This window comes from Phyllostomus discolor, chromosome 3, assembly GCF_004126475.2.
Source record: "Phyllostomus discolor isolate MPI-MPIP mPhyDis1 chromosome 3, mPhyDis1.pri.v3, whole genome shotgun sequence".
NCBI lineage: Eukaryota > Metazoa > Chordata > Mammalia > Chiroptera > Phyllostomidae > Phyllostomus > Phyllostomus discolor.
In genome coordinates, this window is record NC_040905.2 from 45942647 (window position 1) to 45965042 (window position 22396).

The 22396-nt window shown below is 34.8% G+C and overlaps 1 protein-coding gene and 1 pseudogene across 4 annotated transcripts in view; one reads left to right on the top strand and one right to left on the bottom strand.

The window, feature by feature from the left end:
* Window positions 1–22396, bottom strand: part of ANKRD31 (ankyrin repeat domain 31) — a 119824-nt gene that overhangs the window by 36881 nt on the left and 60547 nt on the right. For 3 of the 4 annotated variants that reach the window (XM_028517576.2, XM_036020427.1, XM_036020426.1), the window contains 8 exons: window positions 18382–18526; window positions 15406–15458; window positions 12955–14452; window positions 12255–12425; window positions 8315–8452; window positions 7295–7437; window positions 3140–3302; window positions 1665–1780 (listed from right to left, as the gene is read on the bottom strand). In XM_028517576.2, coding sequence (XP_028373377.1) covers window positions 1665–1780; window positions 3140–3302; window positions 7295–7437; window positions 8315–8452; window positions 12255–12425; window positions 12955–14452; window positions 15406–15458; window positions 18382–18526 — 2427 coding nt within the window. The remainder of the gene's footprint in view (window positions 1–1664; window positions 1781–3139; window positions 3303–7294; window positions 7438–8314; window positions 8453–12254; window positions 12426–12954; window positions 14453–15405; window positions 15459–18381; window positions 18527–22396) is intronic. The other variant, XM_036020425.1, reaches the window with a different exon arrangement.
* On the top strand, window positions 19244–20034 carry LOC114500804 (annotated as a pseudogene).

A 22396-nucleotide genomic window follows, 5' to 3' on the forward strand; every position in this document is an offset into this window, starting at 1 on the left:
TTAGGTAAAAGAGACTTACTTTTGTCACATATGAATATGGGACTAAATTTACAAAATGCGTCGTTCAGAAACCCAAACTGAGAAATTATCATAAAAATTGATGTGCAACTGACAAACCTCTAAGGCCCCAGCAGAGGCAAATGTTAAACAGGAAGCCCAGATTCACCAAAATTCCCACAGTAAACAACCATCACTGAAGTGAGACTGCAGTAAAAAAAATTACAAACCACATGAAGAATCAGGTTATGATGAAAAAGAGTCAAAGAGAGAGTTGAAAATTCCTTTTAAAATGTTTGGAAAGATTTTTTTAATGCTATCAATATTGTAAGGCAAGAGCAGAAAAGTTGTTTTTTTTTAAACAAAAAATTGAAAAGGGGACAATTTCTAGAAATAAAAAGTCATTAAAATGAAAGAGTCAATGTATAGATTGAAGAGATGAAAAAGATTTGAGGAGAAAAATAATGAATTGGAAGAGAAACCAAAGGAAATCACCCAGAATGTAGTATGTAAAGTGATGGAAAATATGAAAAATGTATTAGGACACATGGAGATGAGTCTAACAGACATCTCAATAAGTGTTCCAAAAAAAGAGAATACTGAGAATAGAGGAAAGGCAATATTCAAAGATATAAGGACTGAGAGGTTCCAGAATACAAATGAGAAATGTCTTCGCATTAAAGGAGTATGTTTAATCCTAAGTATAATTAATAAAAACACATCCACATTTAGACACAACCCAGTGAAACTACAGAACATAAAAGAATAAGAGAAAAGTCTTAAAAACTGTGAGATTAAAAGACAGATTATCTACAAGGAACTGACAATTTGGTTGACAGTTGACTTTTCATCTATTACAACAGATACCAGGAAACAGTGCAAAATATTTTCAAAGTGCTGAGGCAAATGCAATTTAGCTTGAATACCACTTAATATACTTAAGATATAAATTAGATGATTAATCATAATTTGGATTCAGTGAATGACATTTTCCCTCTCTTCACTAACAGAAAGTGTGTAAGAGAAATGCAATCAACTTACAGTCTTACTCAAAATACTTCACTGAGGGTACTACTTTGCTTAAGAAGTGAGTAGTGAAGATCTAGTTATGTTTTGTGTTTTTGTCAAATTAAGTATATATATCTTATCAATTAATATATATTTTATTGAGCAACTACTGTTGTATTTGCAAAAATATACCTTTATAGGAAGGGTTTCATATATGGCAAACACAATCTATCACTATAAGCCATGTGGGATCCAGGATGGCTAACCCAGATTGCTTTCCTTTCTTCTGTCTGAGTTTCAGAGTCTTTTCTACCTAGTATGTATCCTAGAAACTTTTAGGAGGTGGGAGAATGAAGACACACTATTACACTGGTAGTGTCTGTAGGACAAGAAGTAGCCAAAAACCCAAACATAGGTGTAAAAGACAGCAGCTAATATATAACTCTTAATCAATGCAGATAACCATACATGAGAATTAACCATACAACATACCTTCTTGGCTCATTCTGTTCAATTAGCCTTTTTTTTTTAATGATAAAAAAACATTTTCAAGCTGCATGTCCTTAAAAGGGAAAGAGTGCTGCCAATAACGAAAGTCTGGCTGGCCCAAAGAATGGCACTTTTTAGGCTGAAGAACAAAGGATTTCAACTTCACTCACCATAGGGAGGCTTTCTCTTATTTTTTCTTGGTGTGAAAGAGAAGGTGGATCAACAGTTTTTAAGTCATCACAATAACATGACTGGTGTCTTTTGGCCTGGACAGTAGCAATTTTTACTTTAAAAAGTAAAATTAGAAAATACAGTAAGAATGTGCAAAAATTCAGCTTCATTTTATCAATTATGATGGTGACAGGAATGGATAAATTAGGTCTACAATTATAATGTCTTAGTGTTGGTTAATACCTTGGTATTAATTATCAATTGACTAATTACAGCTAACATTTACTGAATACTTATCACATACTGGATACCAAACTCTTTTCCTGAATCATCTGATCTTCAAATAAACCGTATGAAATAAGTAGTTTGTTATATCAATTTCACAGAAGAGGAAAGTGAAGCTTAGAGGGATTTAGGAGGTTGCCTAATTGTCACACAGCTAGTACTGAAACCAGATCTGATCCCAAAGTTGTGCTCTTAATCACTATCACTACTATTTATTGTAAAGTTCTCTCTGACCCTCCTCCCATTCTGAATTCCCTTTCTCCATGTAACCATTGTATCCTATAGCCCTCATCCCTTTGGGAGTATCTGACCAAGGAAATATGTGCAGACAAGTTGGAACAGATACAGCACTTCATAACGGAGTGTCCAATAACTTTAAATGCAAGGCTTCTCTTAAGTTGAGCTGATACACGAGTAACTCATGGAGCTTGAACCTTCAGATATGGCTGTGGAGAGGGACAGAGACATGGATGGGGATCTAAAAAAGACCCTGATGCTATGGGTTTACCATACAGCAGCAGGCAATGAAAAGAGGAACCTTCTCTCAGTTTTGACCTTGACCTACATGTGATCTAACTTACTAGTAAAACATGATACAATGATTATCCTAGGCAATTTCTTATATTATTTAAATTCAAACCACTGCTAAAAAATGGTTCATAAAATTTTGCCTGGCTGTACATTACCTTCAAATATTTTTCACTATTATATTACACATATACCCATATATTTGCTTAACAAATCCATATTCTAGCATTAGAATCTTAGATTCTTTAAAAGTTGGCATTAGCCCACCTTTTATATGAATCATTATAAACTTTGAAGTAATGAAATCTTACTTGCAGATTGTTTAGTAGTATATTCTTTTCTATCTTCACTACATGTAAACCAATCTGTGTAGTTTCAGTTACATCTTTATGTCACAACCAATGTTAGGATAATTAATGTTTGTTTAATGAATAGTATGGGTTTTATTTCAACATGTACTCCAAGTCAAATAGGATCATATGACTTATAAATTAAACCAAGTTTATAAACTTTACTTTCTAAAAGTGTTTTTTCAAGAGCTTAAAAATACAAAACATCTTTTCCCAGTTATAAAACAATTTATACTACAAATATAAAGATTTTATTTTTCTAAGCAGAGGTACACATCTATAGAAACAGTAAGTAATACTGACATACATACCAGTGGCTATAGTGTTATTCTCATCTCTATTATCACTCTCAACAGCACCATAAGATTTTAGCAGCTCTTTCATTTTTTCATCATCTGCTTCATCTAAAGCAGTCCTCTGTTTTTGACTCTTTTGATTAGGGTTTGATCCATGTTGCAGTAGAATCTCAACTGCCTAGAAGGTATTTTTCCAAGTTATTTCTATTAACACTTTAGATCAATAATTTCTGCCTTCATTGTAAGATACTACTACGAAGCGTTGAAAGTTATCAGAAAAGTTTTCAAATTCTGGTCAAGAATATTTATTAAATTTGATATAACAACTGCAAATGGACCCACTGATTTGGCTTGATTTGTTCCTATAGGAACCAAATATGATGATATGGAAGTACCAGATACGCTGCCTTTACAGCAGTAAGACACAGACATAGGTGGACTGTGTGCAAGTTTTATTCAATTTCTTTAATAGAGCCCTTTGTCCTCCTCCCCACAAGCTGCTGGAGGATGTGTGGAGAGAGGAGCAAGAATCATTTGACAGTCCTGGCTGGTGTGGCTCAGTAGATTAAGTGCCAGCCTGCAAGCTGATAGGTGGCTGGTTCAATTCCCTACCAGGACACATGCCTGGGTTGCAGGCTGTTGCAGGAGTGCAAGAGTCAACCAACTAATGTTTCTCTCCCTCTAATAAACAAACAAACAAACAAACATCTTTAAAAAAATTTTAAAAAACCACTTCAGAACTATAGTATATTATAAACTGTATTATAAATTGCCATTTGACAGAACTGAATAAAGTTCTATTTGGATTATATTTCAGGAAACCTAATATCCAATCTAATAATGTTTATGTAAATATGTGTCCTAAATAATTGATTTATAGTCACATAATGTTATAGATAAATGGAAACAGAAATAATCTACTCCAGCCCCATCATTTTATAGAAAAGGGAACTGAGGTGAGAGACTGTGACACTTTAGGGGCAAAATAATCTTCTAGTATAAATAAGGTTTTTCTAAATAACTCAAGGTTATGTATTACAAGTCAGTTTATAACTGATCAAAGTTAAAGATGGCTACTACTTAGTTTGTGGTATAAGTCAATTAGTAAAAGCCATTTGCCAGTGATTCCATTTGCACGAGACAAGTGACTCAACCCACTAAAAACCCTTCTAATTAAGATGATCAGAATTTTGTTAAAATAGAGATATGTGATGTGCTAGTAGCTTTTCTATTTCTGCTTGTGTTCAGGGATAAAGAAGTTTAGGAGCAAATGGGCAAGCTGCAATGACAGGGATAGCCCACTATTTGTTCCATCAGTCTAGAGATAGCACAGCATAAAGGAAAACACTTATTTTAAAGTCAAGCATACAGAACTCAGTCTTGATAATTACTAGTTATATCCTTGAGCAACTTACTTACCATCTGAACCTTATTTTTATCACCTATGAGGATTAAATGTGAGCCCTTGTAAAGTATTTGGCACATAGTGGGCTCTTAATGAAACTAGTCCCCTAATCCTATCTCTTTTCCTTAAAGAGTTGTAAAAAAGACCAACTGAGGTAATAAAAAACAGGAGATAAATGCCATATGGGAAAAGTCTCCTGCAAAGATTTTTTTTAATGAAACCTGTATATCAACACCTTAGTGAAGTCTGAGTATTTTATTTTTTAAGAAGATGGGGTGAACAGTGCCTCAATCCAGTAGTTTCTATGCCTGAGTGATCATTAAAGTCACCTGTGGAATTACTTAAACATACAGATTCCTTATCCTATCTTTCCTACACTATATGGAGGACAGAGAGAGCTATTTTTGGAAAAGGAAGCTTTTCTAGACTCTTAAAAAACTTATGCCATATAAACAATGACTATTCTGCCTGTGTGTTAAGACAAGGCCTTTCTCTAGGACTTGGACTTTAATATATTAACATGGATTAATTTAATATATTGGTATGGAAGACTCAGGGAACTTGCTCAGAGAATAGGCCCCTAAGTAGCTGTTTTTCAATTATACTCATTCATAGGAAAAAGTCTAAGACAACAGGGCTGACAGGCACTAAACAGGAAAGGCTAAAGCTAGAGTTGGGAGGGAGTGAGTCCCAGGTAACATGAGGGGTTGGACCTGAGGAACGAGGAGCTTGGTAAAGATTAGGTGACCAAGAAATAGGTCTCTCACCTGTTTTTCTTTCTTTCTTTTTTTTAATTTAATAGCTTTACTGAAGTAATCACTACTATAATCATGACTTAGAAACATTCCACCATCAGAAAAAATCTGTTATGCCTCTGCAGCCAATCCTTTCCCACCACCTTTTGGCCCTTGTCAATCAGTGATCTGCTTCAATCACTACAAATCTTGCCTTTTATAGAATTTCATATGGATAAAATATACAGTATATGGTCTTTGTGTCTGGTTTCTTTCAATTAGCATGATAATTTTGAGATTCATCCATATAATTTCATCGATAGTTTGTTCTGGCTATTTGCTAGCTAGTATGAATACAGTGTTATATCAATGAATGGAAGTTATACTCATTCTGCAATGTATGTAGAGAAGTATGTAAACACACTTGTAATAAAGGTGTCTCTAAGAATGCTACTTGCTAACTATGAAGAGAACAGTGTTATACCAGTGTATGGAACTTATAACCATTCTGCAGTGCATATAGAGAACTGTTTGGGTTTTTTAACTGATGTCTTTTTAGAGAGAGAGAGAGAGAAACATCAGCTTGTTCCACTCACTCATGCATTCTATTGGGTGATTCTTCTATGTGCCCTGCCCAGTGATAGGACCCATAACCTTGATGTATTGGGACGACACTCCAACCAACTGGACTACCTGGGCAGGACTGTAGAGAACGATTTTAAAAAAGCTTATAATAAAGATGTCTCTTAAGAACGTTGCTTGCTACCTTGAAAAAAGTGGTTTCACTCTAAGTGGCCTTTTCCCTGTAAAAATAGCCAACAAGTTCATCACTTTAATGAATCTTCCTGTTTCCTTTCTTCCATTTCAAAATCATGTAACCTTGAGATTTTGTCTCTTCTTTTTTAATGTAAATGCCTTAAAGGCAAAAGAGCTTCTTTAGTCGTTAGACGACCTTGGACATCAACCCACCCATCTAGTATTATTCTTAATCATTAGTTTATATCTTTTATCTCAGATCGTAAATTCAGTAACTCTATTCTTTCACATGATTACATTTAGGCTGAAAATAGTGGTTACATACATTCACAAAATTAAGTAGATATTAGTAGGAAATCGGAGAAATTTTATATATGAAGCCTAGTTTTATATTGTTGTTATTGGTGGTAGTTTTCTTAGCTATTTTTTAGAGCCTATGATTATTCCTGAAATCTTTATTGCCCACTGATAACAATAAAAGTTTTCTCCTGAGGTCTGTCAAACAAAAAGGTGTATTTAAAAATCTAGAGAATTTTAAAGCCCAGATTTGAAATTCACTGTACTAAAGTAGTGACCCAAGTAATCTTCTTCTCTTGTGATATTTTTGCCACCTTGCTTGGTTAGGAAAAATAAAGAAAAAAAATATACAACAAATCCCCAAGTAACAAGCTACTTGTGTTTTTACCCATTTCTTTGGGACCTCAAAGAATAAAGTCTAGCTGTTATATGTATCATCACTATAATTAGAGTCTTTTATGCACAATAGTGAAATTATTTAAGACCATTCAAAATAGAATGTATTAGATTTATACCCTGTGTTTACTCCCAACCCATTCATTTTATTCCAATTTACATGAGTTATGTAATAAAGAGGTAATGGAAAAATGACTCATTAGTAAATATACTGATTTTCCAATCTATACACAATGTCTTATCTTCATTTGCAATTTTAAGCCTTCAAAAATAATTTGTAAGGAATAGTTTTAGTTCTCAATTTAAAATACTGACTCAGTGGCTCAGATGGTGGGGGCATTGTCCAACACACCAAAAAGTTGCAGGTCTGATCCCTTATCAGGGAGCGTACCAGAAACAACTGATCAATATTTCTCTCCACATTGATGTTTCTCTTTTTCCTCTCCTACCCACTCCCCTCCCTCTCTAAAATCAATAAGTGTATCCTCAGGCAAGGATAAATAAATAATAAAATACCTTCATTTTCTTCACTCATTTTTCTAAAAAAAGAGTAATGGGAACCAACTCTGATGTGTACTATACCTTTAAATGATTATTTATAACAGCAGCATGTAAGGGCAGAATTCCATCTAGATTTTCACAAGCAACATTTGCACCAGCTTTTAACAACTCTGCAATTATATCATTACATCCCTCACGAGAAGCCTTATGTAATGGTGTGCAGCCTAAAAAGGAAAAAACAAAACAAGCTGCGGCTTACAAATTGACATTCATGTAATATATCCACCATTGTTTATTTGCCCCGATGGAATTAATACCTATGTTGATTCAAAAGTATATACTAGTGGAAAAGAAATAATAGTGAAAACTACGGCCTTGAAATGTTTCATTTTAAAAAGTAAATTGATCTCATAAAAAATATTTTGGTAGAAATGCCAAAACAGAAGACTCACAGAACTTTAAATATAATGGCCCAAGTGAATATTAAGGTCAATTTGCTTCAAATAAGATATGAAATATAGTAAGATCATTCCTGACTTTTCTACTTGCATCCTTCCACTGTCACATTTCTCCTTAAAATGACATGTGATTCAACCAGTCTTCGAGTTTTTCCCTCTGAAATTCCTTACACAAGATTCTTCTGGGCTGAGCAAAGTGTTCTGGGCTGAGCAAAATGTTAAAATATCAATTTAAAACTGGAGGTTTAAAATAAAATTAAGGGAGGGAAAAAGAAAGAAAAAATAGAAATGGGGGCAAAAGGGAAAAGGAACAAAAATGGAAAAAATGTTACAAGCTCTCCAAGTTAGGGAATGGTATTAAGGGCTCTAAGGAAAAGGTTTAATAAATAAGGCTTCCCTTACTCCTCATTCTGTATACTCTCATTGAATTCTCCCAGAGGTACATTAAAAACTGTTTAAAAGAAGTTGTTTATTTTAATGTGGGGACCAAGATTAATCTTACTATTCAACTAATAGTAAAAAAGAGTGTTCAAAGTTACCTGTTACATAGCAGCCAAATTCAAAATTGGGGTGGTAGGTGTGAGTTCAAATTATTTTAGTAAATTCAATTTATAAACACAAGTAAAATTAAAAGAATCCAAACCTGCATTATCTTTTAGATTCACATCTGCTCCAGAGTCTATTAGAACTTTCACCAGAGACAAATTTCCTCTTCTGGCAGCCAAATGAAGCCGGCTTTCCCCTCTGGCATTCCTCTTATTGATCCCAGCTGTTTCCATTTCTGTAAATTTGCCAAGCAAAACTGAGGCTTCTTTTCAGCCAAGGGCTGATTATTATAAAGGAACTTAGAAAATACATAACCACTTCCTTAAAATATCCTAAGTAGGGTGCACTACACAGAAACATATACCAATTAATATTACCTTTACTGTTACTATTTTAAAATACAACTGAGTTCTTCAACTTGTGAAGAAATTACAGGACATCTACACACATTACTTCAAACTCATTCTAGCAGTTGTTCAGTCACTCCATCACAGTATTGACGAAAACAAATAAACTTGTTTCACTGCTACACTCATTACACCCTCAGTACCCCTTTTAGCAATGGCTAAATTTTCTTAAAATAAATTGATTTTTTAAAAGATTTTATTTATTTATTTTTAGAGAGGGAAGGGAGGGAGGGAGAGGAAGAGGGGGAGAGAGACAGACAGACAGACAGACAGACATCCACCCATGTGCAGTTGCTGGGGGCTGTGGCCTGCAACCCAGGCATGTGCCCTAACTGGGAATCGAACCTGTGATACTTTGGTTCGAAGCCCGCGCTCAATCCACTGAGCTATGCCAGCCAGGGCATAAATTGTGATTTTTATAAAAATTCTTTCTACAGCTATTCTCTATCTTGGTGGGTCTGTTTCTGATTACATAAGATACCAAGAACCAAACTGTGGACTGTGGATTTATTATTTTTAGTTCATAAAAAATGAAGTACAGTATCATTATTCTAAGGTTCTTTTTTAAGTCCATTTCTTGCAAGGCAAGTTAGGCAGACTTAAGTTGGAACTTAAAACAATGAGCTGACCACATGTTTTTCCCGTTTCCTCCCCTAACCATGCTAAAATGACAGTAAAAGATTTTTTGAAAAATATTATGAAAGAAATAGAAGAGGAAAAAATAGAGGACAAAGACTTTAAGAAATTTGGAGGAACTGGGAAGTCACTAATGGAAAAGAGTTAACTGAAGTGGCAAAATGGGGAACGCTCCGCCCAAAGGAATTTGCTGAGGAAAGGAGCCAGTTGGAACCCAGGCACTCAGCACTTGAAGGCATCAGGTACCATGCAAGGTAGCATGGAAACAGGGAGACTGGCTGAAAAAGTGTATATAGAGAAAAGCTGGGTCTCCAAGTTGCCTTTTCCCCAATCCCAAATCACCAGGCAACCACTCCTGTCACCCCAGATCCCCATCCCTAAGCCAGGAATCTGGCTTTACTTTCTGTAAAACCTGCATCAGAGAAGCTTCAGACTGAAATACAAGGCACAGTAGAAGATTAGGCTGATTAAACAGAAAAGAATATTCATTAAACCAACAGTTCTCAGAGTGGAGTTCCGGATCAGCATTAGTATCACTTGGGAAACTTTTTAGAAATGCAAATTCTTCAGCCACCCCAAGCCTACTGTGGAGGGCAGACTTTAAGATGTCTCCTAATTACTCACCTCCTCCTATTTACTGCAATGTTTTAACAGGCTTTCCAGGTGACTCTGATACAAAATAAGGTTTAAGAACCACTGCAAGAAACCATCAGACCCTTACCCGGACTATTTCCCATATGTCAGCAACCAGGCACAGAATTTCAGAGCAAGAGAAAAAAGATTAGAGGATTACTCTCTAATGAATAGATCCTCTGTTTACACGCATCATAGGGAAAACTGCCACTCAGGCAAAATTTCTAAATATTTTTTAGAAATTTGCACTCAGAAATTCTTTACTGGAAGAATAAAGACATTATGTTACATATATACACACAAACGTATATATTTTTAATGATAATATAAAGTCTACTTAAGATGGTAATTGAAAAATGTCTCCCAGTAATTGTTACTATGAATGACACAAATCTTTTCAACTGGTTCCTGGTATGTTTGTAGCAAAGGTAGGCATGTGATAAACATTTTGGGGTAAAAACTAAAAAGCTGCTCAATGTTACTATTGTCATAAATTTCAACAGCATTTAACTGAAATTCGAAAATAACAAAATAGGGCAGAAAATGGAAGTACACTAAAATTCTTTATAAAATCTACTGTATCTAAGGCTGAGTATTTCTTAATAGCATATTTTATATTTATTTAATAAAGTATTAATAATTGTTTATTAATAAATGTAATGTCATTAAGAAATACTCAGCTGTTTGTACCTTTTTACATGGGCTGGTTTTTCCTCTCTACATGCTTTTTAGATCTTCTCTTTATTTTTCCTCTGAGCTTTCACAGAGAGATGTCTTGTTTATTGTACTAGACACTTAGTGGGTCCTTTCAATATGGAAACTTCTGTCCTTTATTTCTTGTATAATTTCTTTAATGATTTTCTTTCCTATTTTCACTGTTCTTTTCTCTCTGGATATCTTGGAGTGAGCTTCTAACTTTCTTTTCTCTCCTTATTTTCCAGTTTTCTTTCTATTTATTTTTAATAGGAAACTTGGAAAGTTTTGCCTTCCAACTCTGTTATAGAGATCTATATTTTTAAAAAACCTTTCTGCTGTTATATTTTTAACATATTATTAAGGGCTCTCTCTGTATTGTTCTCTGTTCCTTTTTTCTATGCATTTTTAAAAAAGTTTTAGTTATATCCTGATTCTTGCATTATTTCTGTTTCTTCTGGGTTCCTTTGGTCTATTCAGATCACTTTGATATCTCTTTTATGCTGGAGTTTTTCTACAAATACATGTTAATTTTTTTACTATGAGAGAAACTGAAATGCTAAATGGAAATCTGTGGAAGGTTAGGGAAGTGCAGCAGAACTCAGGGTTTGGTAGAATTCACCCCTGGGTGATCAAGAGGTAAGCCAGCCTTTGTGTTAGGGAATTACCAGGGGTATTTGGGATTCTCCTCTCTTGGATAGTTCAATTTATTAGTTCAATAAAAAATATACTTGTTCAGGCACTGTGCTCTTAAAAAAAAGAGAGAGATGAAACACAACAGAAATTTATTATCTCATAGTTCTGGAGACCAGAAGTCCAAAACCAAGAGGTCAGCAGGGCCACATTCCCTCTAGAAGCTCTAAGGAACAATCCTTCCTTGATTGTTCCAACTTCTGATGCATATCAGCATTCTCTGACTCCCTTGAATTTGCCTACATTGCTCCTGACTCCATCTTCACATCATTGTCTCCTTTCCTGTGTGTCTCAAATTTTCAGGTTGTTTTTTTTTTAAATGAAGACACTTGTAATTACATTCAGGGCCCACTGAATAGTTTAGAATGATCTCATCTCAAGATCTAAATTACATCTGCAGAGATTCAAGATGGCGGAAGAACGAGCGGAAGCTACACTAACTGAAGTGGTCCAGCATATTGTTCACCACACAACTAGCTCCAAGGAGTATAAAAGGGTAGTTAGCTTGTCCATACTGTCAAACACACACAGTTACTTCCTATGACACAAAGAAACTAGTGGCTATGCTTTAAAATATTTCCTTATGTTAAAAGGGCTCAGTGTACACTCTTGTTTCTCTTCAGATCGCATAAATCTTTTGCCTTTTTTAAAAGGGCTCAATGGCTGTAGCTATGAGATGTGACACAGTTCATCCCCACTGCCCACACTCAATATTCGTGCTATTTATCTCTGCTAAAATAACAAATTATAAGTCAGAGCAGAAATATCATAAGAACGTATCTGAAGACTAATGGATTCTCAAGCGGTGCTTTATGGTAAAACCATCTAAAACTAAAGCTGAAATAATCTTGTAACTTAGTGAATGACTGAAAAAATAAACAAGTAAATCTGAAAGTTTAGAAATATCCTGAAATAGAATGGATTTCTGGGCTTGGCCACGTAAACCTTTACCTATAAAAGGACAAGAACACAAACCTTGGCTGCAGGCAGCTTTCGAGAAATTTTGTCTTTTCTTGAAATTCTGAACTTCATAGTGTTCTTGGATGTTAGCAGGTATAAGAATTTCTGAATCTGTTTTATCTTTTTTTCCTTCACAATTTCTCATAGTGTTTTCATCTCCAGTGATATTATTAGTTAATTCCTCAACTGAAAAACAATCATTTTGCAGTATCAGTGTGGTAGTTCTCCTTAATGGTTACATTAAGGAAACGTCTAGAAAAAAGTCTAGTCATATAACTGTTCCCAGTTTCTGTTCCTAGCTAGACTATTTTCTTTTTAAGGGAATGAAAGACTTTAAAAATGTTTTTATATAACAAATGTAAATTAGTTTGCTGAATGGAATTCTGATGGGAATTCAGTGAATTGTTAAAATCGTTGGAACTAACAATTTCCTGCTTTGAAAATGTTAAGTTTCCTAAGATAAGTCTATACTAAACATAAACATAAAATTGATATAAATACTATTTATTAACTTCAGTCAATATCAATTTAACAACTGTCTTTGAAGAATGGTTTGACAAAGCAAACACTATTACTAACAGCATCCCCAAATTGTAGTTCACATGTCCTCATTCTTGTCAGTTTGATCATAAGTTGAGTGAAATTCAGTTGGAAATTTCTATAAAATAAGTAAATCTATAGGAAATGTGTACAAATCTAGCAATATTACTAATACCTGGTTTGGGAGAAATTTCCTTCTCTTCTCTTTGACTAGCTTGTGAGATGTTGGTCAATTCTTTATTCATATTGTCAGTGGAATGAAAATCTATATTATGTATGATTTCACTCCCCGGAAGGTCCTGTCTCCTATTTTCAACTTTAGTTGTTTCTATTACTTGAGGATGGACAAATGTGGATAAAGACTCACTTGAAGAATTTGTTTTTTGACCTTTGTCACTGTAATTCCTTATAGTATCTTCTTTCTTATTCACTCTTTCCACAATATGTGTATCTGTTTGATTCATTAAAGCAGTTGGTACTTGGGGGCTACAACAATCCTGAGGCCTTTTGAATTGCTGCACATGACTAGTCAACTTTGAAACTTCATGTGTTGAAAGTGTTCTTGTACAAACCAAGGAAGTATGTTCAGGATTCCCATGAGAGTGATCAAAAGAAGTTCCATACATGCAGCATTCATGATTTGCCACATGTGGTTCAGAAACTGCTATATTATCTGAATTGGAAAAATTAACAGCTTCCTGTTGTGGAAGTATGCTTAGGCTGCCTGCCTTTAATTTATTTTCTTGTGAAAAATGGTCTTCAGAAGGTAAAAATTGTTGAACATCCATTCCTTCTCTAGTTGTTATATTCTCTTTGTAATTATGGTGGTTTTTGCAACCTGTAGAACATATCACCTTTGCGGTCTTCTCAGAGGTACAGCAATCCCCATGAACATCATTAGTACAATTTTCCCACTTATTAAGGCCCTCTTTTTTTGCATCCAAGTTACTGTTTTCATGAGATTTATAAGGACTAATGTGCTGTTGTTCTTGGTGAGTATGAGGCTGCTGATCTGTAGTAACAATTGGTAATTTGATTTCTTTATGTAAAGAATGTTCTGAGAAAGATATGGCTTTAGCTTGGTCACTGGATTCTAATTCAAAGGATTGAATTTCTTGATTTTCTGATAAATCCAAGCTCTGGGTATGTGTCTCTTTGGGAGTGGAACAAGCCTCAATATTGTTTTCTAATCCATTTTTCGGGCCCAACAGAGCTGGCCTAAAAGGTTCACATAGCTCTTCTGGAATGTCATCAAGGGTTTGGAGAACATGTTGCTGACGAGTAACGAATCTACTACAACTTCTGGAAGAAGAGACAGCTACTGTCTTTCTTGGGTTGCTTTCTTGGATTGCATTATCCACTTGAATGCTTTTTTGTTGTGCATTTTTTCTTCCTTTATATTTAGACATATTTGTGCTGGGATTTTTGACACTATGGAGACTGTCTTTTCTGAGTCCTGTAGAGTATGTTTGGTTAACAGCTGATTGCTTTTGCTTGGAATTATCAAATTGCATGCTTTTGGAATCTTTTGGATAATGTTCATATATATCTTCTTTCTTTATAATTAAACCTTCTTTGCTTCCGTCATTATCTTTTACATGTTCTAGCTTCTGTCTGTTGGAATTTTCATCACAAACAAATCCCATGCAATTTTTAGAACTGAATTTTGGTTTCTATAGAAACAAAATATATAGTTAGCTTTAATTTTCAGCTGTAGTTCTATACTCAATTTATTCTGGATTGGTCATAAATTAAACTATTATTCCACTCAATTTTATAATTTAATTTAACCATAGGGTCTGCTGAGATATATACAACCTGATTCTTTAGAAAAGTAGACTAATAGAAGAAAAACATACACAGTAGACTCAGAGTGTATACTAATCTTTATTTTCTGCTGTGAATTTCTATTTTTTGCCAGTATTTTAGCTCAAGCAACCTTACTAAATATAATAAAAAATCTTAATCTACTTCATTTTTATAGGCTCTTGAAATAATCAGGTAAAAGTTTCCTTATAAAGGAAATTTTACAAGAATGCATTAGAAATACTCTTCTTTCCTAATTGTTATACAAATAGAACTTGAATTAAGGAAGTTTCTTCCTCTGCTATCTGGGAGAGACTATGGGGAGGGCAGCAGCAGAAGGGATTTAAAAACCAGAAGATGGATATGCTCCCAAATTGGTCTGTATGGAAAAATTATTATGGGCTAAGATTAAACCAAGAACAGTGCTTCCTGTCACTCACCACAACTAAAGCACCAGACAGAGAGTAACTGTCCACCATATAAAGTTTGAAGGGATAGATCAATGTCTTTGACCCTTGTACTGTGTTTAGGCCAGAGGAAATTTGACATGGTTGATAAACCTCAGGGCTCCATGAAGAGCAGGAGAAAGCAAATGTCTGTCAATACATCATTGTACCCAGATACACTACATTTACTGCTTCCCAAATTTATGGCCCAGAACCCTCTGATTCTCATGTAATTATTCCAAAGTATCTTAAAAGCAAAGGTGAAGTCACTGTTCTCAATGCATGTCTCAGCAATCTTTCTTTCCCCTTTGATGATGTATAAAAAATAAATAGGTGAATTCTATGAAAATGTTTATTGCTAAACAGATATATACCTTGTGTTGGTGTGTATCCTCTACATCTAATGGGTCAATGCTGTGCTTTTGAGCTGTAAAAAAAGAGAGAGGGAAATCAAAGAAAATAGCCTCCACTGGTCAGTCTCTAGACTTCTAAACCCACCAAGTCCCTTGCCATGAGAAAACCAGGTAGAATAAGTAAAATTATGAAATATTTTCTATTAAAATTTACACAAATAACATTACTAGAATTTCCATATTTATCAGAAACCAAATATTATCGTGAGGGATCTAAAAACATTTCTGTGGATAAAGCAAAATAGACCTAAAAAATACTAAAAATGAACACTGAGCTCAGTATTTTTATGTTCTCCACAGATATATCCAGATATTTAACTGTACGAAAGCCACTTTTATAAGGCAAAAGTCATTTAATAAATTATTTGAATTACCATCATTTCCTAATGTTTACTTAATAAGGTTCAGTTTGTTCCTCTTATTTTCCAGTAAGACTGGGCTACCAGAAAGAAGTCTTTTGTTGTAAAGAACTATTTATTAACTGAATCTTGGTGGCTTTAACTATCATGAAGTTATCTCTTTATTATAAAAGTAGGGTGTTTTGATCCAGGTCTTAGTCCTTAGTTTCTAAGTCCTTAGTTTCTTAGTTTCAAATGCCTCAGTCCATGGCATTCAAACAATTACCTCTTGGGGAAAATTCTATTAATATATAGTTCGGTAAAAGTGAATGAAGCACACATATCTCTTAAATGAAAAGAATTTGTTTTGTTTGGTTTCAAAGGACTCACACACAACTTATTCAACAAATATTTACTGAATGCCTACTGTGTACATGGCACTTTAGTATTTATTACTAGACAAAACAAAGTTCCTTTCCTTTACAGAGTTTAGATTCTAGTGGGGGAAGACCAAAAATAAAAAATAAGCAATTGTCCAATGTGTAAGATAGTGTTAAGTGCCATGGAAAAAGGATAAATACAGTAGGGTAAGAGGGACTGGTGTGTGGTAGTTCTAAAAATACATTCATAAAATTTTTGATACCCTTCCTTTCAAGAGGTGGAGCTTAATTTTGCTACCTGTGAGTGTGGCCAGACTTAGTGACTCACTTCTAACAAATAAAATATGGCAAAAGAGACTGTATATCAATTCCAAGATTAAGTTATAAAAAGCCTGTGGCTTTGTCTTGAGTGCATTTTCTCCTGGATTACTTGCTCTGAGCCAGCTATCAGGCTGTGAGCAGCCTTATGGAAAAGCTATGTGGCAAGTAACTGAAGCCACCAACTGACAACCAGCAAGGAACTGAGGCCTGCCAATAATCATGTGAGCTGCAAAGTGGCTTTTCTTGCCATAGTGAGCGTTGAGATGGCTGCAACCCTCACTGTTAGCTTGACTGCAGCCTATGAGAGACTCAGATACAAAACCACTGAACTGAACTGCTTTCAGGTTTCTAACTCTCAGAAACTGTGAGAGATATTAAATGTTGTTTAAAGGTGCTAAGTTTTGTTGAATAGTGGCAAATAAGTAATACAGTGAGGGTAGGAAAAAGGCAGTCTGTGATATTAAGTAGGATGGTCCAGGCCTCGGTGAGAAGATGACTTTTAAACTAAGACCAGAGGAGATAGGGGAGGATATCTGAGGAACAGCAAGGAGGCCAGTGTGACTGAAGTCAAGTGACAGAGGTAGAGACTGGTAGGAGAAGAGGTTAACTGGCACATTGGCTGCTAGGCCATTGGGAGGATCCTGGCATTGCTTCTAGATTAAATGGGGAGCCACTGCAGGGTTTTCAGCAGAGAAATGCAGTGATGCATTAAGAAAGTTAGTAATACTAGCTCATGTAGACTCTTAAAACTGAGAGGAAATAAAAGGCTCATCTTGCTTTCAGACTCTTAGAAATTCTGCCTGTTAGGTTGGCTCCTGCAAAATATATATTTTTAAATATATTTTATTGATTATGCTATTACAGTTGTCCCATTTCCCCCCTTCTCTCCCCTCCACCCTGTACCCCCTTCTCCCACCCACGTTTTCCCCCTTTAGTTCATGTCCATGTGTCATACTTACGAGTTCTTTAGCTTCTACATTTCCCATACTATTCTTGCCCTCCCCCTATCTATTTTCAACCTACCATCTATGCTACTTATTCTCTATATCTCTCCCCCCTCTCTCCTCCTCCTAACCCCCTGCTGCTAACCCTCCATGTGCCCTCCATTTCTGTGGTTCTGTTCCTGTTCTAGTTGTTTACTTAGTTTCTTTTGGTTTTGCTTTAGGTGTGGTTGTTAATAATTGTGAGTTTGCTGTCCTTTTACTATACATGTCTTTTCTTTATCTTCTTTTCTTAGATAAGTCCCTTTAGCATTTCATAAAATAAGGGCTTGGTGATGATGAACTCCTTTAACTTGACCTTATCTGAGAAGCACTTTATCTGCCCTTCCATTCTAAATGAGAGCTTTGCTGGATAGAGCAATCTGGAGAACATAAAGAATATGCCATTTTTAATTATTCCTTTTTAAAAATTATTCTTATATAATCTTTTTATTGACACCTGCAGATCAAGTTTTTTTGTAGTTCAATTTAAAAATGTAATTGATGAGAGGACAAAAGTATAGCCATTAGAAAAGATTCTTAGGGAATAGAAATAAACAACCTTGGCTATATTCACTGACGAAGATACAGCCAAATGTAATTTATATCACATCGTGCTATTCAGCCAAAGGATTATGGGGAGTGTCAGAACTTTACAGAAGTTTTCTTAACCATTTGCTGTGCACAACCTGAGGAAAAGTACATTTGCTATTACCTTTCTTTTTCTTTTAAGAGTCCTTCACTTATGTGTATTTGTAAATAAGTCAGTCTGCTTTATTAAAGGAATGGAGCAAGGACACTACTGAGTGGATTTTTTCAAAACTTACAAGGAAAACAAATTTAATTTATATAATTCTAAATTCAATTTCTGTAACTTTCTACTGACACTAACAGATATAACAAACAGTTTAATCTTACTTGAAATAAGATGTTTCTGGTGTTTAGGAACATATTTCTCAAGAAGACGCTTCATACGTGCTTCTTTGGCCTCATCCCAAGCACACTTTTCACCCTCACTTCTAAGAAGTGGATCAGCTCCATTCAAAAGAAGTAACTCTGCCACCTAGAGGAAGGTCCATACGAGGGAACCCGGACGAAAGGTACATTATTGTTAAATGTGTGCCAGCATACTACTACTCTAAACAACACATCAGATTTTCTTTCAACAATACAAAGTTTGAGTTTACCTATAATATCTTGCCCAACAGAAAAATTTAATGTAACTGCTACTGAATCATAATTTGTTGATATACATATCACTTTTTTACAAAAAAAAATAGAGAAAGGGAGGTAAGGAAGGAGGAAACGAATGGAAGGAAGGGAAAAAGGAATGAGGGAGGGAGGGAAGGAAAGAAGGGAGGGAGGGAGGGAAACATTTGTATTTTAGCTGCTGGTGAAATGGGGCCAGAAGATAAATCAAGAATGAGGATAGAATTCTGTAGTAGTAAATGTTAGTTTACCAGGCTCCAGGAGAAGTTATGTCTTCTGTCTACACCTGTGTTGCTGCTGCTCCTCCTCAGAGAAAAATAACCTCTCCTTTCTTTCCAGTACATATTTTATCATAGTGCCTAATATGCTACTCTATATTATTTTTGTACATCTCTCTGTGTATGACTGTCATCTGTGGTATGAATGGTGTGTCTCCTGCAGCAGAGAGAGTGGAGCAGGGACACCCTGGCCTCAGGAATGGGCCAGGTCTCAGGGCCCCTGCTCTTCATAGTCACAAGTACCATTCACCTATAGTCACAAGCGCATTCACATTATGCAGGGGACCTGCATGATGACTGCCAATGAGAACCAGGAGATGGAACTGGAAAGCAGAGATTTTCATTTCTTTCTGTATATGAAAGAGATGAAAGTTTCTGGGTGTTAAGTCCAGTTTTATTTCAATATAGGGTGAAAATGGTGATCCCAAAGCCTTAATAGAGATTTCCTGGACAGAAACATATCCCCAGGTATCTCCAATTGCATCTATGAATGCTTTTTTTTTTTAGCAGGACCATATCCTCAGCTAAAAATCAGAGCATATTAGCCAAGTTACAGGAAGCATGGAAGTTAATCTCAAACTGCTAGGACCTATTCATTGTTCAAATATGCCAAGGACAGTGAAGAGCAGTTCATGGAGAATCATTATCCCGTTAATTTTGCAGCATCGACAAGGAATATCATCTAGTTGGAACTCCTAATATAGTCCCATGAAAGTAAGAAAAAAATAAAAAAGAGAACAACTTTCAAAAGCTCGAAAATGTACGCTGGCAGATAGAACAAATCACAAAGGAGAACGTCCTTGAAGATGGAACTGGATTGATGAAGTAAAGCATTTAAGCAAAACTGGCTCTAAAGATGATAAATAGCATTTGGAATTTGAAACAAGGGAAGAACATCCTTTAAAAAGTAAATTTAGTTCAAAATCTTTTGTTACTCTTTTTTGGTATTGAGGTGGCTTCTATAAGACATGGAAGCTAAATAACATATTATTAAACTATAAATGAGTCAACAACGAGATTAAGGAAGAAATCAAAAGACACCTTGAAACAAATGAAAATGAGGACACAACAATCCAAAATCTGTAGAACTGGGAAAGCAATCTTAAGAGAGAAATTCATAGCATTACAGGCCTATCTCAAAAAAACAAGAAAAAGCTCCAATAAACAACCTAACTTTACACTTAAAGGAACTTCAAAAAGAACAACAAACAAAACCCAAAGTGAGTAGAAGGAAGGAAATAATAAAGATCAGAGCAGAAAAAAAGAGTAAAAAAAAAAAAATGAAAAAGATCAATAACTCCAAAAGCTGGTTCTTCGAAAAGAGATAAACTAAACTGACAAACCTTAAACCATACTCATCAAGAAAAAAAGAGGACCTATATAAACAAAATCATGATTGAAAGAGGAGAAATAACAACTGACACCAAAGAAATACAAAGGATTGTAAGAAAACATTATGAACAATTACATGCCAAAAAGCTGGACAACCTTGATGAAATGGAAAAATTCCTAGAAATGTACAATCTTCCAAAACTAAATCAGGAAGAATCAAGAGACTCCGAATAGACAGATTACACCTAATGAAATATAAACAGTAATCAAAAAACTCCCAACAAACAATAGCCCTAGACCAGACGGCCTCAGAGGTGAATTTTACCAAACATTCCAAGAACTAACACCTCTCCTTCTCAAACTATTTCATGAAATTCAAGAGGAGAAAAGAATCCCAAATTCTTTTTATTAGGCCAACATTATCCTAATTTCAAAACCAGATAAAGACATTATAAAGAAAGAAAATTATAGGCCAATATCCCTGATGAACTTAGATGCTAAAATCCTCAACAAAATATAAACAAACCAAATACAGCAATGCATCAAAAAGATCATACACCATGAACAAATGGGATTTATTCCAGGAATGTAAGCTTGGTACAACATTCACAAATCAATAAATGTGACTTATCACATAAACAAAATAAAGGATAAAAACCACATGATCATATCAATAGCTGCAGAAAAAGCATTTGATAAAATCCAGCACCCATTTATGATGAAAACTCTCAGCAAAGCAGGATTAGAGAGAACATACCTAAACGTAATACAGGCCATATATGACAAACCCACTGCCAGCATCATATTCAATGGTTAAGAAACTGCAAGCATTCCCCATAAGATCAGAAACAACAAAGGGATGTCTGCTTTCACCTCTCTTATTCAACATAGTGCTGAAAGTCCTACCCACAGCAATCAAACAAGGAGAAATAAAACACATCCAAATAGGAAAGGAAGAAGTAAAACTGTCTTTATTTGCAGATGATATGATTTATACATAGAGAACCCCAAAGATTCCAACAATAAACTACTAGAACTGATAAATGAATTCAGCAAAGTAGCAGGATACAAAATTAATATCCAGAAATCAATTGCATTTTTGTATGCCAATAATGAACTAATAGAAACAGAATTTAAGAAAACAATCCAAAGAACATGTATAAAAGACACATGGATAAAGCCAAAGCAGGGTAGGATTGAGGGTGGGAGGTGGGGATGGGTGGGATGGGGGAAATGGAGACAACTAAACTTGAATAACAATAAGAAAAAACAAATTAAGAAACAGGGAAATCATACAGGAAATGACCATTAGACTAGATTACATAGAAAATTAAAAATTCTGACAACTAAAAATGTTATGAACAAAATTTGAAAAGAAAAAAAACCTCCTGTAGAACCATGCATAACAAACCTGACAGTTAATTTTATCCTTAATACAAAAGTACATATAAGTTGATAAGAAAACTCTAATAACTCAATGAAAAAATTCCCTCAAAAATAAAATAAAAATGGTTAGTAGTTAAAAAAACAACAACAAGAAAACAATCCCATTCACAATTGTTTCAAAAAGAATAAAATGCCTAGGGATAAACATAACCAAGGATGTAAAAGACCTGTACATGGAAAATTATAAGATGCTGAAGAAAGAAATTGAAGAAGATACAAATGAATATAAGCATATATGGTGTTCATGGATAGGAAGAATTAACATCATTGGAATGTCCATATTACCCAAAGCAATCTATAGATTCAACACAATTCCTATCCAGATTCCAATGACATATTTCACAGAACCAGAACAAATATTTCAAAAATTTACATGTAACCACAAAAGGCCCCACATAGCAACAGCAATCCTGAGAAAAAAGAATAAAGTCAGAGGAATCACACTACCTAATATCAAACCATACTATAAGGCCACAGTAATCAAAACAGCATGGTATTGGTATAAAAACAAGCACATAGATCAATGGAACCAAAATAGAGAGCTGGAAAATATAGTCAATATTAGACAGAGAAAGCTAGTACATACAATGAGCTAAAGATAGTTTATTCAATAAATAGTGTTGCCAAAATTGGACAGATAACTGCAGAAAAATGAAACTTGATCACCT